We start from the raw sequence: 24,553 nt of genomic DNA on the forward strand, positions 1-24,553 counted from the left end.
CCTCAAAGACAATGGTATTTCAGAATCTGAAATCTTTAGTTTTCTGAAAAACTCAGTTTGAGCATGCTCCATTCTATTTGCAGTCTTCACATTAAAGGTTTGATCATGGGGATTATTTTTCTCACATTCAGAGTAAGGACTAATTTCATGCTTACATTCAAGCTCGTTTCTAAACTCGTCAGTCACACATGCTGTAAAAGTTCACAAACCATTTATTGAAACATGCATGTTCTCTAAGGATTCACTGTACATATAATCTAGACTTTCTGAACACTGAACTCACTAAAACTCAAACTGAAAAAAAACACTTTTGAATTCATGAAATGCAGAAACCCAATTAGAAAGATGTATTTTGAGAGCTTTCTCAAATACACCATTCCTGTCCTTCAGGATTCACTACAAAATCCAGACCATCCCTTTATTATTTGGTTGTCATTTTGTTTTTCAAATTCTGTACGGGATAGGTGAGGCACATTAAAGATGCATGCATCAGGGATTACTGTATATGGACACAAGCAGAATATATGTAGCAGGGTGTATAGAAAGATGTACTTAACCCAGTTTCACAAGTTACAGAGTCTAGAGATCCTCTATTAAGTGAAACCTTATATTTATTGGACAATTTAAAAAAAACAAAATTTATCTATATGGTTTGTAGAACTTAACACTAATGAAAAGATATATCTTGGCACTGTACAGGACAGATCAAACACTGGGGGCTGGATTTTACGTGCTCACCCACTGGGCGTGTTTTCGGCAGGGATCCACCCCACCACCTTCAAACCCAAACCTGAGCTCACCCCCATAACACGGTGGGTGTGAGGGTGCCAAAATTGGCAGCCCGCCCACCATATTTAAATAAATAATCAAGGGTCAATTGAGCTTGTTAACAAGCCAATTGACCCCGATAATACGCTGCCCACACCACAGGTCATCGGGGGCAATCCCTTTAATACCCCCTTTTCTTCCTATGCACCTTCTCACCAAAACCCCACCACTCCCACTCCCCCCTGCCCTAAACTGGCGGAACCCTCTCTGCAAACCCCAGACCTACCTTGCTTCAGGATCCATCGGGCTTTCTTCTTGGGACTGGTTGCGGTCTGGCAGCACCCACTAATGCGCTCTTGGGACTGCCGGGACTGCTGGCTAAACCAAGGGCAGGACTTCTGCTCCAGTGAGGTGGTGGGGGGGGGGTTAAGTCCCGCTGGCAGGCAATTGAGCCATCCACCCCACTCCCCCACCCCTGTAAATATGCACCCCCAGAATTTATCTTTGTGTAACTTTCTTGGAGAAGGGGAGGGAGGGGGAGAGGCGAAGTTGGGAAGAAGAGAGAGGAGGGAGTGAGAAGATAAGAGGAGAGGGAAGAGATGGGAAAGGGGAGGGAAGGCAAAATGCAATCAACAACTGATGACAGTTGTAGCCACCAAATCTTTCAGCTGGGTCTCAGGATGACCTCCTGCGAACTTGGTGAAGGAATGGTGTGGGGGACACCAAGTGAAGGTACAGAATACTGAGCAAGATGAGGTTGAGTACCAGGGGAAATAATTACACCTCAAACCAAAAAAAAACACAACGATCCCATTGAGTTTTGCAGCAGAAATACAATTTCTAAATAGGTAAACTAGGCTTCAAGGTTAAAATATAATTTATGTATATTTAATCAGAAATACAGTCATTATGTGCAATGTTTAAAACAAAAGGGTCAGCAGCAAATTTGTCAAAGCTAATTGCTAAATTGAACTAACATGTAATTACAGTCTGAGAGAAGAACAGGCCGGTTAAATAAAGCAACTTTATGGGGACCAGATATTTAACGAATGCAAAGAAAAAATTGACTGTACAAGAATTCCACCATGGTCCCACAAAGCCAAATATTCTTTAGACGCAACATAGCTTACAAGTTTAATTCCTTTCCCAAATTCAAATGCTGCACCTCCACAGCCACTTTTGTGTCATTGCAAAGTGGTTTTAGGTGCTGATCAATGCAAGTAGCAGTATAACTTGGGAGATTACTGAGCAAAGCAATACGCTGGAGGGGCATGGCTGCTCCAGGTAGCTGCCAATACACTACTTCAGATTCCCAGAGAATGCTGCATCGATGTAGCTAGAGTCTCTTCAGTCTGATGATGTAGGGTTGGATTCAGCAGAGAGCAGCAGTTTCAATCCGCAGCAACTTTTCACCTCCTAGTTCAGCAGTCCTAGAACTCAAAATTCGAAAAAAAATGCTTTGGATTTCATTTTCTTTTTAAACACAGCCCAGGGACCATCCATGTTGCTCATGTCACAGAGAGGTCATGAGGACTGAGGACATTGAGAAGAAGTGTGAACAATGGTTAGCTAATTGAGTATGACGGCTTGAGGAAGGGTCGTTGACTGATGTTGCTGCGAGGAACAGGCAGTGGCATTACCCCTGGTCGCCTGCCACCCGTTGCTGGTTTGGGGCTGAAATGTTTTGTAGTTGTTGCAATCTTTGCGTTAGAGCTGTGTTAAACAAAAAAAAAGAGAACAATTATTAGATAGACCAGATTGTATGACACCTATATAATAGTTAGCTATATACAAAGGAATGTTATCCCAGAATGGAGTAACATACAATATCATCCAAATAACTTTAAACTGATTGACAGTCTACTAATTCAGGTCCTAGGGCATTGTTCTAAGAGGAGCATGGGGTTCTCCTGGTATCGATCCTTGAACAACATCACTGAAGAAGAGTCATACGGACTCGAAATGTTAACTCTGCTTTTTTTCTCTCCACAGATGCTGTCACACCTGCTGTGTTTTTCCAGCATTTTCTGTTTTTGTTTCAGATTTCCAGCATCCGCAATATTTTGCTTTTATCACTAAATGTAGATTAACTTGCCGTTCATATCAGTTGCTGGCTGTGGGGTTTGACTGTGTATACCTACATAATGGTGCGTAGGAGCAGCAGGAGGTCCTTCAGCTCTTCGAGCCTGTATCACCAGTCAATTAGATCATGATTGATTTGTATCCTAACTCCCGTTTACACACCTTCGATATCTGTAACCCTTAGTACACTTGCCTAATAAAAATGTATCAAACTCTTATAAAATTTCCAACTGATCCCCAGCCTTACACGACTTTAAAAAAAAAAAATTCTTTCATGGGATGTGGGTGTCACTGGCAAAGCCCTTCCCCAATTGCCCCTGAACCAAGTGGCTTACTAAGCCATTTCAGAGGGCAGTTACAAGTCAACTACATTGCTGTGGATCTGGACTTGCATGTAGGCCGGTCCAGATAAGGACGGCAGATTTCCTTCCCTAAAGGACATTAATGAACCAGATGGGTTTTTTATAAACAATCAACTAATTTTCAATTATTAATTAATTGAATTTAAATTCCACTAGCTGTCGATGTCAGATTTGAACCCATGTTGCACTGCAGTAAGCCAGAGCCCGGGATTACTAGTCTACTGACACTGCCGCTATGCCACCGTCTCCCTGCTATTCTGAGGGAGAGAATTCCAGATTTCTACTCCGCTTTGTGTGAAGAGGTGCTTCTGACATCACCCTTGAACAGCCTAGCTCTAATTTTAAGGTTATGCCCCCTTATTCTGTGCTCCCCTCACCAGAGGAAACAGTTTCTCTCTGTTTATCCTTTCCAATCATCGTAAACAGATCAGATTAGCCCTCAATTTTTATGTTCAATGGAACATAAGCCTAGCCTATGGAGCCTACCTTCATAATTTACTCCTTTTAACTCTGGTATCATTCTGGTGAATCTACACTGCATCTCCTCCAAGGCCAATATATCTTGCCTGAGATGCCGTGCCCAGAACTGAACGATGAGGATGTAATAAGATATAATAGAAATACAAGATTTTCCTGTAGGTGATGCTTTTATAAATCTGCTCGAACTTCAGAATGTTGTGAAATGGCTCTCTCCAGTGGCTAATTTGGTAATATCCAGATCAGTGTGCAACAGAAGCACAGGTCCCAAAGGTATGAGTCGTGGTCAGCTGGGAGCAGTGGAGATACTACATAGTTAGCCTTAAAACCCTTACCCCAGGGCAGGGAAGAGGAAAAATGTGATTGTAATCCGAAGGTTTGTTTCTAAAACGTGCCATGTTCATGTTACTTCACTTTGGGTGAAGGTTACAAAGTCACCAGCATTCGAGTGAAGAGGAAATGAAAGAAATAAAAGTTATGCGACACAAAGCTTGGATTTTAAAACATGTGTGGCCATTCTACTTTTGAGGCAATGGGAAAGAATGATCAGGAGGACCATGGTTACAACCTTTGGGGGTTGAGTTTGGATTCAAGTGTGAATGGGCTGCACGTGACTCTGCAGAAACAGGAGGCCCTGCCCAACACAGAAAATCCAAACGCCCCAGATGTAAAAAAAAATCAAGCCCCCCCTCCCCCCCACCATCACAATGTCAAACCTCTCTAATCATGATCAGCAAGGTCTCAATACAAAAATACCCGATACCTCACCCTGTCCTGTTTTTGGAATCTTACAGCGCATATAACGACTGCCACATTTGCTACAAATGTCAATGTGTATTCCAAAACAGATCATAGTATCAAACGGAGGTGATAAGGCATTCTTCCTTTATTTAACTATGAAGCTACACTGTGGAGTGGGGAGCGGGTGATCTGGGAGAGGTCACGTACCTTTTGGAAGATTGCCGGTTGTTGTTTCCCGTTTTCCTTTTCTTTGCCTTTTTGTAGTACGATCCTTTTTTCCGTTTTCTGTTGTTGGTACTTTTGTTTTTATGGAAGTACGCCGAGGTTTCCTCATACTGCTCCTCCTCATCCTGAGATCTTCTGCAGTCTGTCCAACTGTTGGAAGCACTGACTTCAGCCACTTGCTCCTCTGTTATCGCAAAGGTGACATTGTGAAACGTGAAAAGGGAAGTTTACAAAGAGTGAGTGTCACCAACTTAATCTTATAAACATACTTCAGGGACAGGAGTTCAACCTCTTTGACTTTGTGTAAACTTAAGCTCATCCAAACTCTGCTGCCCGTGTCCTAACCTGCACCAGCTCCCATCCACCCATCAACCCCGTGCTCACTGACTTAATTAGTTCCTGGTCCGGTAACACCTCAACTTTAAAATTCTCATCCTTATTTTCAAATCCCCCCCCCCCACCATGGCCTCACCCTTTCTTTATAATATCTTCCAGCCCTCCGAGATCTCTGCGCACCTCCAATTCTGGCCTCTTGCACATTCCCAATTTTAATTGCTTCGCATTGGTGGCCATGCCTCCAGCTGCTTAGGTCCTAAGCTCTAGAATTTCCCCTCTATCCCTCTTATCTCCTTTAACACACCATGATTTAGGTCATCCTTTGTAATATCTCATCAAATTTTGTCTGATTACACTCCCATGAAGAGCCTTGCTATACTATGTTAAAGTTATACTATGTTAAAGGCACTATATAAATGCAAATTGTCGTGAATCCTGCTGGAAAGGGAGTTGAGTGAGAATAGCTAATCCCATTAACATATTCTTCTATTCCTTTCTCCCTCATGTGTTTATCCAGCTTTCCCTATAACGCATCAATGCTATTTGCCTCAATTACTCCTTGTCGTAATAAGTTCCACATTTTCATCACATTCTGGTTAAATAAGTTTCTCATGAATAGTTTATTGGATTTATTAGTGATGGTCTTTTATGTATGACCCTTGCTTTTAGATGCCCCATGAGTGGAAACATTTTCTCGATATCTATTCTATTCAATCCTTCCATAATCTTAAAGACCTCCATCAAGTTACCGAGAAAAGAGCCCCAACCTGTTCAGCCTTTCCTGATGGTTATAACTTTTCAGTTTTAGCATCATCCTTGTGAATCTCTTTGTATCTTCTCCAGTGCGTTATATCCTTTTTATAACATTGAGACCAGAAATACAATGTACTCTAAAGTGTGTTCTAACCAAGATTCAATACAAGTTTAACTTAACTTTCCTGCTTTTCAATCCTATCCCTCAAGGAATAAACTCCAGTGTTTGGTTTGCTTTTTTTTAAAATGGCCGTACCAGCCTGCTTTGTTACTTTTAGCAGTTTGTATATCTGCATCCCTACATTCCTCTGTACCTCCTCCCATTCAGTGTCTCGTTATCCAAGCAGTAAGGACATAGTCTCCTCATTATTCCTACTAAAATGCCCAGCCTCATCTATATTGAAATTATTTGGCAATTACACACACATTCGGCCAATTTATGAATATCTTCCTGTACTTTGTCTCAGTCTCACTTTGTATTATCCATAACCCCACCTAGTCTCAACATGAGAGGAATGGCCATTTGGACGAGGCTCTGCTGGGCTGGTATCACCTGTGGAACTGGGTCCTAGTAGCATCTAGAGCAGGAGTGCCCCTGGGTGAGAGGCTGAAAGACACCCTCCTTTCTGCTAAAGATTCTTTCCATATAGCAAGTTGGTGAAGCTTCCATTACCTGGCAACTGCCATTCAGAGTACTTCTGGAGAACGTCGATAATTTCACCTCCGTATTTATCCAACTTGTCCTCGGTGACTCCGTCAATCTGCAGAAGCATCTCAGGGTCCGGTGACAGTGACTCTGCAGTAGACATATTTGGCTCATTAACATTCTTTGAGAGGCAATTGGGAAAGCAGTGCTGAATCAGTTGTTCTGTAAGGGGGAGCAGCACATTTTCCTGCCATAATCTCAATTCACGTGAAAACGATTTGTTTTGTCCCAACATTTCACTTTGTTTTTATTGAAGTTTCCGCTTTGTCATTTTCTTTTGTAAAAACAAATAGGCTCACAGGAAGTTTGGCTGTTATTTTGTGAGGGTCAAGTGAATGTTGAGGACAGCCCCTGCTCTGTCCTGCTAAACTAAACCCAGTTATAATTTGTCCAGAACATTCAACCCAGCATTAGGAGAAATATGGAAGTGTCAAGGATTTTTACTCTTGACTGCATTTCACACAATCTGCTGGATGACAGTACTCCTCATTATCTCTTAAAACACTGATTATTATGGTGGATGGAATACCCAAGAGACTTGACCACAAAATCCAGGCTGTTACTCCCACTGCAGCACTGAAAAAAGACTTACATTTATATAGCATCTTTCATGGCCATTGAATGGCAAAGTGCTTTTCAGTCAATGTATTCACTTTTGAAATGTATTCACTTGTAATGTAGGAAATAAGGCAGCCAATTCGTACACAGCAAGCTCCCACAAACAGCTATGCGATAATGACCAGATGATCAGTTTGAGGGATAAATAATGGCCAGAACATGAGGGATAACTTCCCTGCGCTTCTTTGAAATAGTGCCATGGAATCTTTTACGTTCACCTGAGAAGGCAGATGAGGCCTCGCTTTAACATCCCATCAAAAAGACGGCCACCTCCAACAGTGCAAAACTCCTTCAGTGCTACACTGTAAATGTCAGCCTTGATTTTGTGCTCAAGTCCTGGAGTGGGACTTGAACTTATAACCTTCTGAGTCCACCTCAGCCACAGCTAACACACTAAGGGATGTGCTCGGTCAGGTAGATGTAAAGGATCCCAAGACACTATTTTGAAGGCCCAATATTTATTCCTCAACCTATGCCACTAAAACAGGTTATCTGATCATTATCACATTCCTTTTTGTAGGAGCTTGCTGTGCACAAATTAGCTGCCACATTTCCTACAAGAGTGACACTTCAAGACATGCTTCATGTGCTTTGACACATTCTGTGAAAGCCGCTATAGAAACACAAATCATTCTTTCATCAGAACCCTTATCAACAGTTTCATTGCACCTGTTAATCTCTTGCTGTGTAATGTATTTCCAGATGACAACTAAATCCTGGTCTAAGTTAATAATATTGTGATCGTAAAAGAAGCTTTGTTTTCCCTAATGAGGCAGGCGACCCCTCCCATACCAGTCTTCCATTTTTCAAATATACCTGCAATTCTTTTGATGGTGGCAGTGTTAAAAATGTTGAAGTAATGGACACCATAGACTTTGCCCAGACGCTTGCAGAGCTCAGTGAGCTCAGTAAGACACTGCTTAACCATCTCCTCCCGTTTAGAAACATTCTTTGCCACCGAATTCCTCTGCTTCCTGATGCTGCTGGCATTATCTGTCTCCTGAAAGTCCACCTAGGGTCAAAGGATAAATTACTGGCAGTTACCCAGTGTCACATCATGTTAAAACATCTCAAAGCTCTTCCAGCAATAAATTACTTTTTGCAATACGGAGATCGAATATAACTTAGAACGCAAATTGCAATGCAGGAAACCGAACACATGAATTTGACATAAAAATGAACGCACCTGAAGGAAACCCATCAGAACTTGCTGTGCTTTCTCTCCAGCAGTTACATAAGAAACTGCTTGATCATTGGCTGTGATGTACAAATCCTCGCACAGAATTCTATCCAGCACCAGCTTTCGAAACAGTCGTTCTACATTGTGACGGGAATAGGCAGCTCCTGCTCCAAATATACCAGATTGGATCCTGGCATTTTTACAACCTAGTGGAGAAGTTCAGTTAGCTATTCACAGAATTTTAATGGCACAGGAGGCCATTCGGCCCATCGTGTCGGCACCGGTCTCCAAATGAGCGTTATGACCTAGTGCCATTGCCCTGCCTTTCCCCTGTACCCCTGCACATTGTTCCTATTCAAATAATCATCTAATGCCCTCTTGAATGCCTCGATTGAACCTGCCTCCACCACGTTTCCAGGCAGTGCATTCCAGACCCGAACCACTCGTTGTGTGAAAAAGTTTTTTCTCACGTCACACTTGCTTCTTTTGCAAATCACCTTAAATCTGTGCCCTCTTGTTCTTGATCCTTTTACGAGCAGGAACAGCTTCTCCCTTTCTACTCTGTCCAGCCCCCTCATGATTTATTAGGTGTTCCAAGAATAAGTTCCCAAACAGAATTTTAGAAAAAGGACTTGCAACTGATTGCACTTCTGGAAAAGATCTTACAGTGTTGCACACATGGGGAAAGAAAGAGAATGCGTAGGTATGCCCACAAAATTCACATCTACAGTCCCATGCTGAGTTTTTGACAAAGAGGGTTCAAAGGTTAACATTTTCTCCTCCTTCATGCCTTTAGTCTGATCTTGTCCCAGTGCTGCCTTAAGAAAATGAGAACTTGCATATATACAGCATTTTTCTAAACCTCAGGACATCCCAAAGCCTTTTACAGCCAATGAAGTCATTTTGAAGTCTAGTCACCGTTGTAATGTAGAAGACATGGAAGTCAATGTGCTTAGCAAGCTCCCACAAACATCAATGAGCATAATGACCAGATAATCTGTTTAATGATGTTGGTTGCTTGCTTTAATAAATGCAACCCATGGGTTTTCTCGTACCTCCATTCCCTACCCCGCCTGCTGCCACCTCCCCATGGGGAAGAACTTGGTTTCTCAGATCCCACTATTTGAAGAGGGCAGAGAGTTCCTGACTAACAATCCTCCCCTGACCAACACCAATCAAAACAGGTTGTTGGATCATTCATTCTTGTATCAGTATTGGAAACTTTGTGTGGACAATTGGCTGCTGTATTTGCCCATGCAACAACATGGACTCTGCTTCAAAGCAATCCATCAGTTGTAAGGTGCTTTGGAACATCACAAGGTGGTAATAAGATGCAATAGCGGGAGAGAGTGAAAGCGTGAGTGCGATAAAGCAAGCGCGAGGTAACGAATGAGAACAGGCAGGCAAAATGAAGACAAATCCAGCATGAAGCCACCTTGAGCTCAAAATGGAAGGAACATCCTTTTCTAATTAACATATCAAAAAACTCTACATGGTTCCACCCTGTCTTATCGTTTGGTGTTCAAATACCCCTTTCCCCTACCCTGTTCTCTCCAGATAATCTGGAAGCAGACAGCTCCTTGTAATTGATCCGCACTCACCGAGGAAGATATCGACCAGCATGTTCAGGGTGAGCCTGCTGGAAGGCTGGCCTGCATTGTATTTTCTTCCAGTGGCACTGGCACAATTCTCCTGAGCAAATCTCACAATGTTTTTCACTTCATCTGTGACATTCCTGGTCCTGTAATTCTATTAAAAAAAGGAAAGGAAGTGAGAGGGGTGGGATTAAAAAAGTAACTAATTAACATTTCAGGACTAGTAATAGTAACTAGTATATCAGCTGAACTTACTTTCTTCCTGAGGCAGTTGTCACAAGTTACTTCTGGGTGTTCTTTGCAAAACTGGGGATTAAAGTCATTTTCCCCAAAGTACGCCAGCAGCTGAGTCCTGCGACACTCCAGCACATTCTCACAGTAATGGACCATGTTGTACAGATTGTTGAAGTGGGTCTGTTTAGTGAACTGGTTCCCGTCCCTCTCCACTGCAGAACACACGTCTCACTTGTTAGATCAGATTAATGGAAATCACAACAAGCATCAAAGAGACAAAATGGCTTGGAATTTGCTGGAGAGCAGCAACTCGTAGCCTGCCCTGTTTGTTAGAAATTTTTCCCTCACCCTTCAGCTTGAACAATTTTTGCACCACAAATTGCTGGAAGCGCTTATCTGACCTCGCCTCGTACGAGATCAACAGGACATCAGTGAACGACGGAACCAATCTCTCTAACCGAATGAGATTAAAGAAACAAGAAGGACAGAAACAGAAACTGGGGGAAGTCAAATCAGAAAGAGAAATAGAGGGAAATAAAGACTGGATTAAGAGAGAGAAAAGAAAAAGATGGAAAGGAAAATCATAATTTTTTTTTTTAAAGACTTTGAATTTTAAAAACCTTGAAAAACAATTTACTCGCTGCAGGAATGGGACTTCAGTTTCAACTGTTCCCTTTCTGGGCCTGCAAGGTTGAGCAGAGATATAAATCTCATCATTAAAAAGATTCCTAAATTGTTAAATACCAGCCCTAACTCTCTGTGGTGAGTTTAATTTGTATTTATGGTGCAAAGGACATGGAGTTGCGGATGAGCTTCTGAAGCCAGTGACAGAGTAGTTAAATTGTCCAGCAATTTGTGACATTTTGCAATTCACGCTGTACCACTTTCTCACCATACGCTGCTGTTTCTTATTTTTATTTAAACATACTAATAAAGGTGTGTGCATTAAACCCGCTATTATTACCCCGTCAAATTCTGGGCCAATGTGCTTTTAACTTATCCTCCCCATTTCTCCAGTGTCCATTCTCCACCCCCAGGTCATTGACTCACCATGAAGTATGGTGACTGTACTGTGGCTACAAGTGCATGTGTTCCTGGAAAGCAGATTTAGAATCACAAAATATACGGCACAGAAAGAGGCCACTTGGCCCATTGTGTCTGCTCCAGCCGAAAAATGAGCCATCCAGCCTAATCCCACTTTCCAGCATTTGGTCCATAGCCCTGCAGGTTATAGCACTTGAGGAGACTGGTTATTGGACGATTCCACTGTGGCAGGTATCATGACCTGGCCCGATGCTCTTCTCACCCTATGCCCGTAAGAAACGTAACAGCATAAATAAGAGGAGTAGGCCATATGGCTTCTTGAACCTGCTCTGCTATTCAAAACGATCATGGCCGATCTGATTAAGGCCTCGAGTCCACTTTCCTCCCTGCCGCACTACACCACACACCCACCAATAGTCCTCAACTCTGCTGTAGATCAAAAATCTGTCTAACTCAGCTTTGAACACATTCAATGACACAGCTTCCACTGCTCTCTGGGGTGGAGAACTCCAACAATTATCCATACTTTGAAAAAAATTCTCCTAATCTCTGTCTTAAATGGGAGAGAACCCTTATTTTGAAAGTCCTCTCAGCATTTCCCGGTCAAGCCCCCTCAGAATCTTACATGTTTCAATAAGATCACCTCTCATTCTTCTAAACTCCAATGAGTACAGGCCCAACCTGCTCAACCTTTCCTCAGAAGACAACTCCGTCATCCCGGGAAATCAACGTAGGGAACCTTCTCTGAACTGCCTCCAATGCAAGTATATCCTTCCTTTAATAAGGAGACCAAAGCCCCACACAGTACTCTATGTGTGGTCTCATCAATGTTCTGTATGTTTGTGACAATACTCCTCTACTTTTATACTTCATCCCCACACACGTGTATTCTCATTCCATAACAAATAGAAAGAAGGAAGAATTGTCATTTATATTACGCCTTTCAAAACCTCATGACTTCCAAAAGTGATTAAAGCAAGATCATTGGCTGATACGTACACCAGGGGGCACTTGGTGACAATTGGAGCGCTTGCACTCACATCCCAGATGAGATCAGCCACTTCCACACAAACCCAGATTTGAACCTGGGCTCTGCATGTGTGTGAGAGTCAGTGCTAAACCAGGGGCTTGAAGCACTAGGCCAATGCAGGGGGCACAATGTGGCACAACTGTCACAACTAGGAGTTGTGAAGATAGAGTTTTGTCACAATCACAGTAGTATAAAGATATAATTTATTACAGTGAATGAAGATTCTGAAAGGCATCTTCCCCCAATTGTGGTAATTAATTTCCAGGCAGACTCATGAATCCCAGCACAGCTATTTGACTCTGATAGGCTGCTGATTTGCTCCTGCTACAAAGGAATATTTTAATTCCACAATCCTCTCAGCTACCATTCACTCACTTTGGATAATGCGCCTGATCCTCGTGACATCACTGTAGCTGTAGAAAAGAATACAATGGGACGTTTCTCCGTCCCTCCCTGCGCGGCCCGACTCCTGGTAATATCCTTCCATGGACTTGGGTAGCGTGGCATGGATCACATAGCGAACATCTGGCTTATCAATCCCCATACCAAAGGCAATCGTGGCACAAATCACCTGGCGGGAACACACAGGTCAATGGTGAGTCTATATAACCACAGGATTCACTCGTTCTGCCAGTTTTCAAATCCCCATCATCATCCCCCTGTACCACACAGATCATCACTTCTCTTTTACATATTATTAGGCTTATTTGCAGTTTTGCTAAAATACTAACAGCAAAATAGGAGGGGTTTAAATTTTACACCAGGTTTCAAAGGTATGTCCTTGGCCTCTACAAACAAAAAATGCACAATATTAACTCGCTTCTTAAAATAATATTTTTACTGACAATTTAGATTAAATAGAATGGTACCAGGGATGAGAGCCTTCAGTTGCCAGGAGAGACTGGAGAAGCTGGGATTGCTCTCCTTGGAGATCAGAGAAGATTAAGGGGAAATTTAATAGAGGTGTTCAAAATCATGAAGGGTTTTAATGGAGTAAAAAAGCAGAAACTGTTTCTTGGCCGAAGGGTCAATAACCAGAGGTCATAGGTGTAAGGTTGTTGGCAAAAGAACCAGAGAGAAGGTGAGGAGAATTATTTTTATAGTGAGTTGTTACGGTCTGGAATGCACTGCCTGAGTGGGTATTGGAAATAGGTTTTGCAGTAAATTTCAAAATAGAATTGAAAATAAAAAGCTTGCAGGGGAGTGCAATTAATTGGCTAGCTCTTTCAAAGGGCTGGCATGGACACAAGCCGAATGGCCTCCTTTGGTGCTGTATCATTCTATGAAGTTAGAGAAGAGAGGGTTGAGAAAAGATTTGATAGACGTGTTGACAATCATGAGGGGTCTGGACAGAATAGATAGAGAGAAGCTGTACCCAAAGATGGATGGATTGAGAACCAGAGGGTACCAATTTAAGGTGATTGGCAAAAGAACCAAAGGCGACATGAGGAAAAACATTTTTACTCAGCAAATGGTTAGGATCTGGAATGTACTGCCTGAGAGTGCGGAGGAGCAGGTTCCATCATGGTTTTCAAAAGAAAATTGGATCTGATGAGAAAAATTTGCAGAGCTAGGGGGAAAAGGTGGGGAGGAGTGAGTCCAGGTGAGTTGCTTTTGCAGAGAACCAATATGGACACAATGGACTGAATGGCCTCCTTCTGTGCTGCAACCATTTCATAATTCTGAGCAAACTGGCTGAGGGAGTAGGCTATAGATTGTTCTTTAGTCAGTCACTAAGAGATGTGCATGAAGAACCAAACCCACCGACTGGGGGAAATAATCGTGCCCTAGTTTTGAGGGCTCCTAACCTGGCAGCCATCTTGGTTAATCCACTTGTTTTGTGCCAGGTCCCTGTCAGAGTCCTGCAAGCCAGCATGATAGGCTGATGCGGCTATTCCGTTTCTCTTCAGTGTTTTAGTCACTGTGTCACATTCATGCCGAGACAGACAGTAAATAATGCCGGAGTCACCTGTTAATGTGCAAACAAGGGAATTAAGAGTTGCACATATTGCACATAAGAAGAGTACTTTTAAAGGATAAACTCCCGTAGCGTGCTAAGCACCATCAAGGTTAAAGGAAGAAAGAGAGCTGAGGTAAATCAGAAATTAACCATTAAATGATGTTAGGGTTGACAATCCTCCAGGGTTTGACCCAGAGTCTCCAGAATTTGAAGATTAATCTCGGGGATCATTCTTAAATCTAAGTGCCTTATTAAGCAGCCAAGACTCTTAGTCGGAACGTCACTGAACATCTGAATGGCAACGTTCCTGTACGGCTGCATTTGTACAACTCGGGGGCCAGACAGTTTCTACCTTAAGCTGCAGTGCCTCAAGTTCAGCCTCCATTTAGCATTGCCAACCCCTCCAAGGTCTGGCCTGGGAGTCTCCAGAAACTTTTTAATCTCCAGGACATTGCTACACACAAAACCGGGAGAAAAATCATGGAGGCATTAAACAAAAAAATTGGGGTTTTACTCCATTTTCTGTTTATTAGTTGTAATCATATTGGAGATGGGTAAAAGGCTGTTTGACTAAGTCTAGAAATATCCAATCAGGTAACAAGGAGCCTGTTTGTTTTTCTATTGGTTTGGGAAGGCAGGTCTCCTTGAAAGTGGACTTGTAGTGACCAATGGAGGGTATATGGGGACGAGGCATCATGAGGATGGACATGTCAGTTGACCAGTAGCAGGAATCTGGGGATGGGGTGGATCAAGGCAGGTGGTGATATGATGAGTCCTCCAGGAATACATCCAAGCAGGGTTGGTAACTCTAGGTAACATCAGGTTTGAGTTTTAAAAACTTGGCACCCGAGGAAGTAAAGATTGAATTAAGTTTCCGAGCTTTCGTGATTGTTCATTGGGCATTGATGTCAACACACTGCAATACACAGGAATGGGAAGAGCAGAATGGACACCATGTTTTCCCTACAATCACTGATTGTGCTTCAAAGAACTCTCGGGCTGCGTGAGAAACTCTTTTGGTTCATCATTATGCTATTGACTGAAAACACATGCCTCTGCCCTATTCAATAAAATGTTCTTACTTACAAACTTGTAATCCAAGCAAAATGGGTGTAGCAGGTGCCATGTGATTCACACATTGTTACTGACTTTCATTTCAATGATCAAAGCATCATCTACTTCTGTGTAAATTCTGAGTATCAAAGTTGAATATAAGTGACACAGAGAGCGCACGAGAGAGATGCAAGAAAGTGAACAAACTTTACAGAGAGTGAATTACTTTAAAGCATAGTCACTATGTCAGCCAGTAAACTATTTTGTTTACAGCCAGATCCTAAAAACAGTAATTTGGTGAATAACTGGTTAATTATTTAAATATCAACAAACAGATGGATACTGAAGAGGGGATGTTACTGTCTTTTTAAAATTTCCCATGGAGATAGTTACCTACACAAAGGTTGGCAGGTTCCCAGTTACTTTATACAAGCCACCATTTCCCACTCTCTCTCCTGAGATGTGACCAATCACAAGCTCCAGTGATGATTTATTAGATTCATGAGGCCATTGCAGCCAAAATACATCAGTGAGTCATGTAGCCCACATAAATATTTAGCTCTAATTGTCAAAAGCCATTGGGTTCTGTACAGAATTGATCAGTTCTATACAGGCAGCTGCAGGCCCAGCAGCATACTACTCAGTCGACACTTACGTGGATAATTCCTCCGGATCCATTCGATGCAGTCTTCAGCAATCTTCTTGGGCTTTTTTGGCAGGACCTCATACTTCAGGTTGTGTCTATTGAAGCTCATGGTGAACCTGCAGAATATCAGCATGAAGCCTCAGTACTAGAACTCCATACAACAGAAGTGATAGCCAGCTCTCGGGACCCTGTACAGAATCTACAGCACAGTAGGAATACTGCAGATTGAACAATTCCCTATACAGCCCACTTCCCAACATCAATTACCTCACTGTGGGGAGTGCAGAGCAGAAGCAGGGCATTTCCTGCATCGAAATGAGAGAGGAAACTGGAGGTTTATATTACTTTGGCTAACCCTTCAGGTATGTTAGCAACCAGTTATACTGCTAGGTCATGCGGAGCAGGGAGGCCAGAGGGAAGGGAGGTACAGAGCAGCTTGAAATTATATGGCACTGTCCAGGACATCAGAATGTCTAGAAACACTTCATTGTCAATTAATTGTTTTTGGTGTAGTTATGTTGGTAAAAATTGTAGCTAATTTGCATACTGCAAGCAAAATAAATTACATTTTAATCTGTTTTTAGTGGACTTGGTTGAGGGATAAATATTGGTCATGGATATGGGGAAGTTGCCTCCTCCTCTTCAAACATTGCCATGGGATCTTCAACGTTCCGTTGCAAGGACAGACAAGATTTTGCTTTAATAGCACTGCTGAAAGACAGCATCTCAGTCAGTGCAGTGCTCCCTCAATATCAACCTACATTATGTGTTCAAGTTCTGGTGTGAAACATGAAGCCTTAACTTTCTAACTCAGAGGCAAGAATACATCGCTGAGACAAAGTGCCACTTAAAGCATTAAAAAAATCTAAACTATGTCAAAAGAATAAATCTCATTTTAAGGAAAATTACGTTAATATAACAGATATGAGAAAAGAGGCATGCTTTGAAGCTTTTCACCTTGCACTCATCAGGACAGATTTGAAAGAATACCTAATCTCAAAGGGAACAACAATTTATACTGCATAAGAGGGTGCTGATTGGTTAGCAAGTGGACTCTGATTGGTAGAGGCATTGCCGTGGAGAATGCGACAGGGAATAGTTAACTGCTAAGCTTTTGTTTCAATTCAAAATCAGGCAGATCAACTCTGATTGGTCAAGGCATTGACCTGGGGAATGAACCAGAGAATGGCTGTCCCCAAGCTTTTGTTTAGTTGAAAAAGGCGCAATGCACGGAGATGTTCTTTCTGTTTGCAAACGACAGGGCCACGTGTGTGAATATGTGCAACTTCTAGCACGTGTGAGTCACACTGTAAGCCCGACTAATAATCTTAAATTGGTTATCAGTGTAATTCTTAGCACAATCAGGATTGTTTAGCAAGTGTTGTCCAACTGTGGAATCACATCTATTGTTGGACACTATGTTCTGAGCTTTGCAAGCACGGGCTGGTTGAGTAGGGTCAATACTTTGCCTGTTGCGAACAGCTGAAGGGATGTGCTGTTTGATATGATCCCACAGTCTTTGGGACGTATGGCCTAGATACCTGGCACTGAAATTCCTGTACCACATTACTCATTTGTGTGGTAGGCAGAATGTTTTATTGGCTTGATGGTTTGTCAAGCTTTGTCGGTTTCCACAAGAAATGTGTCTTCAATGGAATGGCCCCTAACCTCCTGTGCTCAAATTCACTTTTGAAATGGAGCAGTCAAATGAGCTCCCTTTCCTCGACATGCTAGTTGAGAAATCTGCAAATGGGTTCTTGACGGCGGCCTACTGCAAGCCCACTTTCACTGGTCAATATAAATGTTAGGATTCATACTATTAGATTGGCCTTATTAACAATTTTATAAATAGGGCCCAAGCCATTTGCTCACCGGTAGGATAATGGCTACCCTGATCAGACCATGGCTCACTGAACATCAGGCAAACTCATGAATCGGTCTAAGGCTGCCTCTTTCGGTCCTGAAAAGTGCCCAGTCTATCTCAGATCACCCTGGAAGGTATAAGGTATTTCAAAAATTTGAGAAACAGGTGAAGTTAGCCATTTTTAAGCAGTAGTGGTATTAGCACTAGTGGTATTCACCACTAACAGGATGCTTTCGTCAAGCCAAAAAGATGTTCTGCCTATCACATAAATGAGTAATGTGGTATTTGAATTTCAGTGCTGGCATGATGCCAGATATGTAGGCCATATGTCCCAAAGACTGCAGGATCATATCAAAAACAATGTCCTTTTGGCTGTTCGCAACAGGCAAAAGTACTGACTATTCAATCAGCCCTTGCTTGCAAAACTCAGAACGTACTGTCCAACATTTGGTATGATTACGTGATTGGACAACACTTGCTAAACCGTCCTGATTTGGCTAAGAATTACACTGATAACCAATTTAAGATCATCAGTTGGGCTCACAGTGTGGCTTCCTTATGCTTGCTTGAAGCTGCATATATTTACATACAGGTCCTTTGCAAACAGAAAGAACGTGTCCACGCATTCTGCCTTTTTCAACTAAACAAAAGCCTGGGGATAGTCATTCCCTGATTCATTCCTCACAGCAATGCCTTCACCAATCAGAGCTGACCTGCCTGGTTTGAATTTAAAAAGCTTGGCAGTTAACTGTTCCCTGGTGCATTCTCCATGGCAATGCCTCTACTAATCAGAGTCCACTTGCCAACCAATCAGCACCTTCTTCTCATGCAGTAGAAATTGTTGTTCCCCCTCTGGGATTTGATATTCTTGCAAATCTGCTCTGATGAGCGCAAGACAAAAGGCTTCAATAGCATGTTTCTTTTTCCAGCAATGCTGAAGTTCTGTACTACCAAGTGACTATAACAGATATGCTGCTGTATCTTAGCACTTGAATTACGTAATAGTAGTGCACAGTGTTCCACAGTAATTATACAATGTGTATACTGATGGTAACCTCAATGATTCCCCAGACTCTGCAGTCTGGAGTCCACTTTTTTGTACTGAGGGAGGCTGCACTGTCTGTGGTGATATATTTTCACAGAGATGTCAAGCTGAGGTTTCATCTGACCTCTCAGGTAGATGTAAAAGATCCCATGGCACTCTTTTGAATCAAAGAAGAGCATCATCATTTTGCTGTTCACAGGAGCTCGCCGTGTACAAAATGGCTGCCACATTTCCTATGATACCACTGTGACTACACTTCAAAAAGTGCTTCATTGGGTGTAAAATGCTTAGGGATGCCCTGAGGTCAGAAAAAGTGCTACATAAATTCAAATATTCCTTTCTCTACAAGTTTTATTTATAGAAGTACACAAGAAAATTACAAGGAGTAAAACAGACTAAATTTTGATTCAGAACTAAGATTTAAAAATTGGCATTGCTGATCTTTTCGTCCAACTGAAAGATTATAACAAAAGAAGGTGCACCCATAATTTTTAAAATATAATGAATTGATAATGACCCCATGGTATGGCTCACAGCGTGTCTGATGATCATGGTTTATAAGGACAGGAGTATGATACTGCAAGGTGGTCTTATTCTACTGCTAAGATGGAACTATATACAGTATCTCCAAGGCCACAGGTCCAATTGCTGAGGAGGTCTGTTCGTAGATTGGCAGTGGCTTTTAAATCTCCGACTCCTCCCCAGTCAGGAGAAACCACTAGGAAATAACTGGCTCTCTTTTTTTCTTAAAAAACATAGAAGTGTAACAACTGAAATGTGACACATTTTGAAAGGTACACAGATGAATGTCTGTAATAATTGTTTGTTAATCTAAACTCACTTTACCCCTCCCTCAAGAGATAAAGTTACATACACTTGCGGCTTCAGCATCTTGAGCTGGTTGAGGATATCTTTCTGGACCCGTGGCGTGGCTGTGGCTGTCAGGGCCATCATCGGGATCGAGGGAAACTTGTTCCGGAGCTCGTTCAATCTCTTGTAATCAGGGCGGAAATCGTGGCCCCACTGAATAGGGATGGAAACAGAAAGAGTTAATTTCTGACAGACTTCAGAAGGAAGTGAGGAATAAGCACAAGGAGTTGACAAAAAACATGTCTACCAGCAGAAACCTTTCCCATCGCCAAGGTGTTGGAAATAGGGGCACTGGGGGGCAATCAATTGTGGTACCACAGCCAACACCATGCTTCCTATAACGTACATACTAGCATCACTCATGTACAGCAAGGTCTCAGAGCAGATTAGTAAAAGGAGGAAAGCACAAAAGTACAGTTAACAAGATTGATTTTAAAGAGAGAAAGGTGGCAAAACTTAGTGCTACTGGAATGTATTGGGGAATAATAAATTAAGAAATAGCTTCCCAGTTGGGAAGGGTGAAGGGAGAGAAAGAAAACCAGGGTTGAGCAGTCTTTTGGATCTGCTACAGCAAAGGCAGCAGGCTGGGCACTCAACTAGTGTGCTGCTAAAACTGGTTATTTCAGCTAGAGATTAATGACAGAGGGTCCCCATCCCTCTGCGCCCACCAATTGGCCAAACAACTTTCTCCTCACAAGTTCCATATCGCTGCTATTCCTGTTCCATCAAACTTCAGTCACAGCACAGAATGCAAGACAGGATTCCCTTCAACTGTTGCCACCACTGAGATCTTAATAGGAAGCATCTCAGAGGAGAAGATCTTTTTGTTTGTACAAGCCCCTGCTAGCTGTGATATGCATCGTAAAACGCAGCCCACGCTCATTTGGTACTAATTTACAAGATGAATCATTGCTTTGAGCAGCAGGTATAATATTGAAGAAAATATTGCTCTCTTCTATCCCCAAGGGTGCTTGTCAGCCGAGTGCATCCACCCACTCAAAACATATTCCTCCTGATGACTGCAGAACTGAGTCTGTCTAGAAAAGCAACAGGAAGCTCGCCACTACCAATGAAGCAGCACATTCTGGGTCTAGTTCCCAAACTGTGCTGAATTAACTGGTCTCAGCTGGGGCACAACAATTGGCTTCAACACCCCATAGAATAGGGAGGGTGGAACAGACCAGCCAGCATTTCTCCCCCTAATCCTCATTCAGTGACATCCCAGTGAGAAACGGAAACGTGGGCATTGGTTGCAGACAGTATCAAGCTTGGTTATCACACTCATGGTCAGTGAGCCTGAGCTAGGAGAGGCAAACACTCATATCAGCAGTAAATAGAAAGAGCTTTCATTCAACATGTGATACTCCAACACCCAACCTTTTACGTACAAACAGAAAGAAACGGCATTTATATAACGCCTTTAAAGGCCTCATGAAATGCCAAAGTACTTCACAGCCAATGAAGTGTGGCCACAAAGCAAGATCCCACAAACAGCAGTGAGATAAACAACCACATAATTTGTATTAGTAATGTTGGTTGAGAGATAAATAGAAACCATAGAAAAGTTACAGCACAGGAGGCCATTCAGCCCATCTTGTCCATGCCAGCCCAAGGACACCCAGATGCACTTTCTAATCCCACCTTCCTGCACCCGGCCCATAGCCCTGCAGCTTACAGCACTTAAGGTGCAGATCCAGGTACTTTTTAAAAGAGTTTAAAGTTTCTGCCTCTACCACCAACTTGGGCAGCGAATTCCAGACACCCACTACCCTCTGTGTAAAAAAGTTCTTCCTCATGTCCCCCCCACACCTTCTGCCACTTATCTTGAATCTATGTCCCCTGGTTCTAGAATTCTCCACCAAGGGAAACAATTTTATCCTGTCCATTCTATCTATTCCCCTCATAATTTTGTACATCTCAATCAAGTCTCCTCTTAGCCTTCTTTGTTCTAAGGAAAATAACCCCAATCTATCCAATCTTTCCTCGTGGCTACACTTTTCTAACCCTGGCAACACTCTTGTAAACCTCCTCTGCACTCCCTCCAGATCTATTACGTCCTTCCTGTAATGTGGTGACCAAAACTGCACACAATACTCCAGTTGTGGCCTCACCAGTGTTTTATACAATTCCAACATTATATCCTTACTTTTATATTCTATACCTCTGCCAATGAAGGAGAGCATTCCATATGCCTTCTTTACAACCTTGTCTACTTGAACTGCTGCCTTCAGGGACCTGTGTACTTGTACGCCAAGATCTCTCACTTCATCTACCCCTCTTAGTATATTCCCATTTATTGTGTAATCCCTGCAACTGTTTGACTTCCCTAAATGTATGACCTCACACTTCTCTATGTTAAAATCCATCTGCCACTTTACCGCCCACTCCACCAACCCATCTATATTGTTTTGGAGATTATGGCTATCCTCTACACTATCCACTACTCGGCCAATCTTTGTGTCATCTGCAAATTTCCCAATCGTGCCCCCCACGTTCATGTCCAAATCTTTAATATATAACACAAACAGCAAGGGTCCCCACACCGAGCCCTGTGGAACACCACTTGAGACAACTTTCCATTCGCAAGGGCATCCATCGACCATTATCCTTTGTTTTCTGTTACAAAGCCAACCTTTTATCCAGTTTGCCACATTACCCTGAATCCCATGGGCTTTTACTTTCCTGACCAATCTGCCATGTGGGACCTTGTCAAATGCCTTGCTAAAATCCATGTACACAACATCCACTGCACTACCTTCATCAACCCTTCTTGTCACTTCCTCAAAGAATTCAATCAAATTTGTGAAGTAAGACCTTCCTTTAACAAATATTGCCAGAACACCAGGCAGAATACCCCTGCTCTTTTTCAAAGATTCACAAGGGACATTTTTTTATCTACTTGGAAAGGCAGCTGGGAGCTTGGCTTAATGTTTCATCCAAAATCCTTGGTAATGTTTGATACTATGACACTCCCTCAGTACTTGCACTGTAGTGTCCATATAGCCTATGTACTCAAGTCTCTGGAGTGGGCTCTGAAACTGATACCTTGTGACTCAGAGGGCCACCACTGAGTGAAGACTGAAATCTAGAAATTGAAATAATGAAGTAAGTTACCTGGCTGACGCAGTGAGCCTCATCGATAATAAAACGAGCCAGAAGCTTCCTCTCGTACAAATTTACCAGCGCTGCAATCAGTCGGTTACTTGCGCTGACCTGGATTAAAAGAGGAGAATCAAAGTCACTAGACCCAGGAAAATTTTTCTTAAAAGTTCATTCTGGGAATGTGGGCGTCACTCACATCTCTAGTTCCCTGAGAAGATGGTGGTAGGACACCTTCTTGAACAATTGCAGTACCTTTTTGGTACAACGACTGGCTGGCTGGTCTACTTTGGAGCACAGTTAAGAGTCAACCACATTGAAATGACAAATCTGCCAGTGCTTTTGGTACTAAAGAAAACTCTCTCAATATTTCCACAAACTGTAGAACGGAGGTCAATATAATATGCCACAATATACAGTCCCAGCTCTTCTTGCGTATACAATGTGTGGTGGTATTGTTCCCCTGAGGCGGATCTACTTTTCCTTATCATTAACAAGAAATGTGTGTTTTCTTTACAGTAAATCCCTGCTGTAACCATGTGCAGTTATAAACATAACTGATTTGTTTAGTTATGATAATAATTAGCACTGTACATTCAGCTTTTATTTCCAGAGGGAATGAATTCAGGGTTTATGTTGAACCTTTTAAAACTGGTAGATTTCAGGGGAAATAGAGTCAAACGCTCTGGAAGCAAAAGACACATGGTTCAAAAAAGTTGTGCGCAACATATATCTCCACCTCATCTGTAAAATTAAAAAGCTTATGTTTACACATATTTCCTATCAACTTTTTACATTATAAATGTGGATATAGGAATTTCTAATTGAAACTCCTAAAGTAAGCCTGTCAAACTACAATCAATCTCCCTCCAACATAGGAGCTGCTGTCCCATCACTGGTAGAAGGATGTGATTTTAGCATGATAAAAGAAAGGCTTGCATTTCTAAAGCACTTTTCATAACCTCAGGATATCCCAAAGCTCGTTAGAATTAAAGAAATACATCTGAAGCATTGTTACTGTTATAATGTAGGAAAACAGCAGCCAATTTGCACACAGCAAACTCCCACAAACAGCAATGTGATAATAACCAGGTAATCTGTTTTAGTGATGTTGGTCCTGGGGATAACTCCCCATGCTCTTCTTTGAAATAATCCCCTGGGATCTTTTTATCCACCTCAAGAGGGAAAGCTAGCACGTGATCCTTATTACTCATTCGAAAGACGGCATCTCCAACAGTGCATAACTCCTTTAGTACTGGCACTGCGAGTGCCATCTAGATTATGTGCTCATGTCTCTTTGTGCTAAATTTACACAGGCAGTTCCTATTATAAATGTGGACGTTTAGAAATGAACTTAGAAATGAAAATATAAAATATAAAAATAAGGACAGATCGTACAACTTTAAAATGGGTTCCTTATTACAACATTTTTTTATTTGCTCGTGGGACATAGGTGTCTCTGGCTAGGCCAGCATTTAATGCCCATCCCTAATTGCCCTTGAGAGGTGGTGGTAAGCCGCATTCTTGAACCACGGCAGTCCATGTGCTGTAGATACACCAACAGTTCAAGAGTTCTGACCCAGCAACAGAGAAGGAACAGCGATATAGCTCCAAGGGAATGTGTCCTGGTTCAGTTAGACCCTGCCCTCTAACCTCATGTCACCTGACTATGTTTCAAATGTATTTCTTTGACTGTAAAGAGCTTTGGGACGTCCTGAGGTTCTGAAAGGTGCTTTAGAAATGCAAGCCTTTCTTTTATCATGCTAAAATCACATCCTTCTACCAGTGGTGGGACAGCAGCTCCTATGTTGGAGGGAGATTGATTACAGTTTGACAGGCTTACATTAGGAGTTTCCATTAGAAAT

The 24,553-nt window shown here is 42.3% G+C and overlaps 1 protein-coding gene across 6 annotated transcripts in view; it reads right to left on the reverse strand.

Moving 5' to 3' along the window:
* Positions 1–1,621: 1,621 nt before the first annotated feature.
* Positions 1,622–24,553, reverse strand: part of blm (BLM RecQ like helicase) — a 53,171-nt gene continuing 30,239 nt past the window's right edge. For 5 of the 6 annotated variants that reach the window (XM_078530128.1, XM_078530126.1, XM_078530125.1 and 2 more), the window contains 12 exons: positions 22,704–22,802; positions 19,594–19,742; positions 15,820–15,926; positions 13,960–14,120; positions 12,527–12,722; positions 10,099–10,289; positions 9,850–9,997; positions 8,255–8,454; positions 7,885–8,080; positions 6,418–6,540; positions 4,638–4,839; positions 1,623–2,481 (listed from right to left, as the gene is read on the reverse strand). In XM_078530128.1, coding sequence (XP_078386254.1) covers positions 2,334–2,481; positions 4,638–4,839; positions 6,418–6,540; positions 7,885–8,080; positions 8,255–8,454; positions 9,850–9,997; positions 10,099–10,289; positions 12,527–12,722; positions 13,960–14,120; positions 15,820–15,926; positions 19,594–19,742; positions 22,704–22,802 — 1,920 coding nt within the window. In that variant the 3' untranslated portion in view covers positions 1,623–2,333. Of the gene's footprint in view, positions 2,482–4,637; positions 4,840–6,417; positions 6,541–7,884; positions 8,081–8,254; positions 8,455–9,849; positions 9,998–10,098; positions 10,290–12,526; positions 12,723–13,959; positions 14,121–15,819; positions 15,927–19,593; positions 19,743–22,703; positions 22,803–24,553 lie in introns of all 6 variants that reach the window. The other variant, XM_078530124.1, reaches the window with a different exon arrangement.

Source organism: Cetorhinus maximus, chromosome 26, assembly GCF_964194155.1.
Source record: "Cetorhinus maximus chromosome 26, sCetMax3.hap1.1, whole genome shotgun sequence".
Lineage (NCBI taxonomy): Eukaryota > Metazoa > Chordata > Chondrichthyes > Lamniformes > Cetorhinidae > Cetorhinus > Cetorhinus maximus.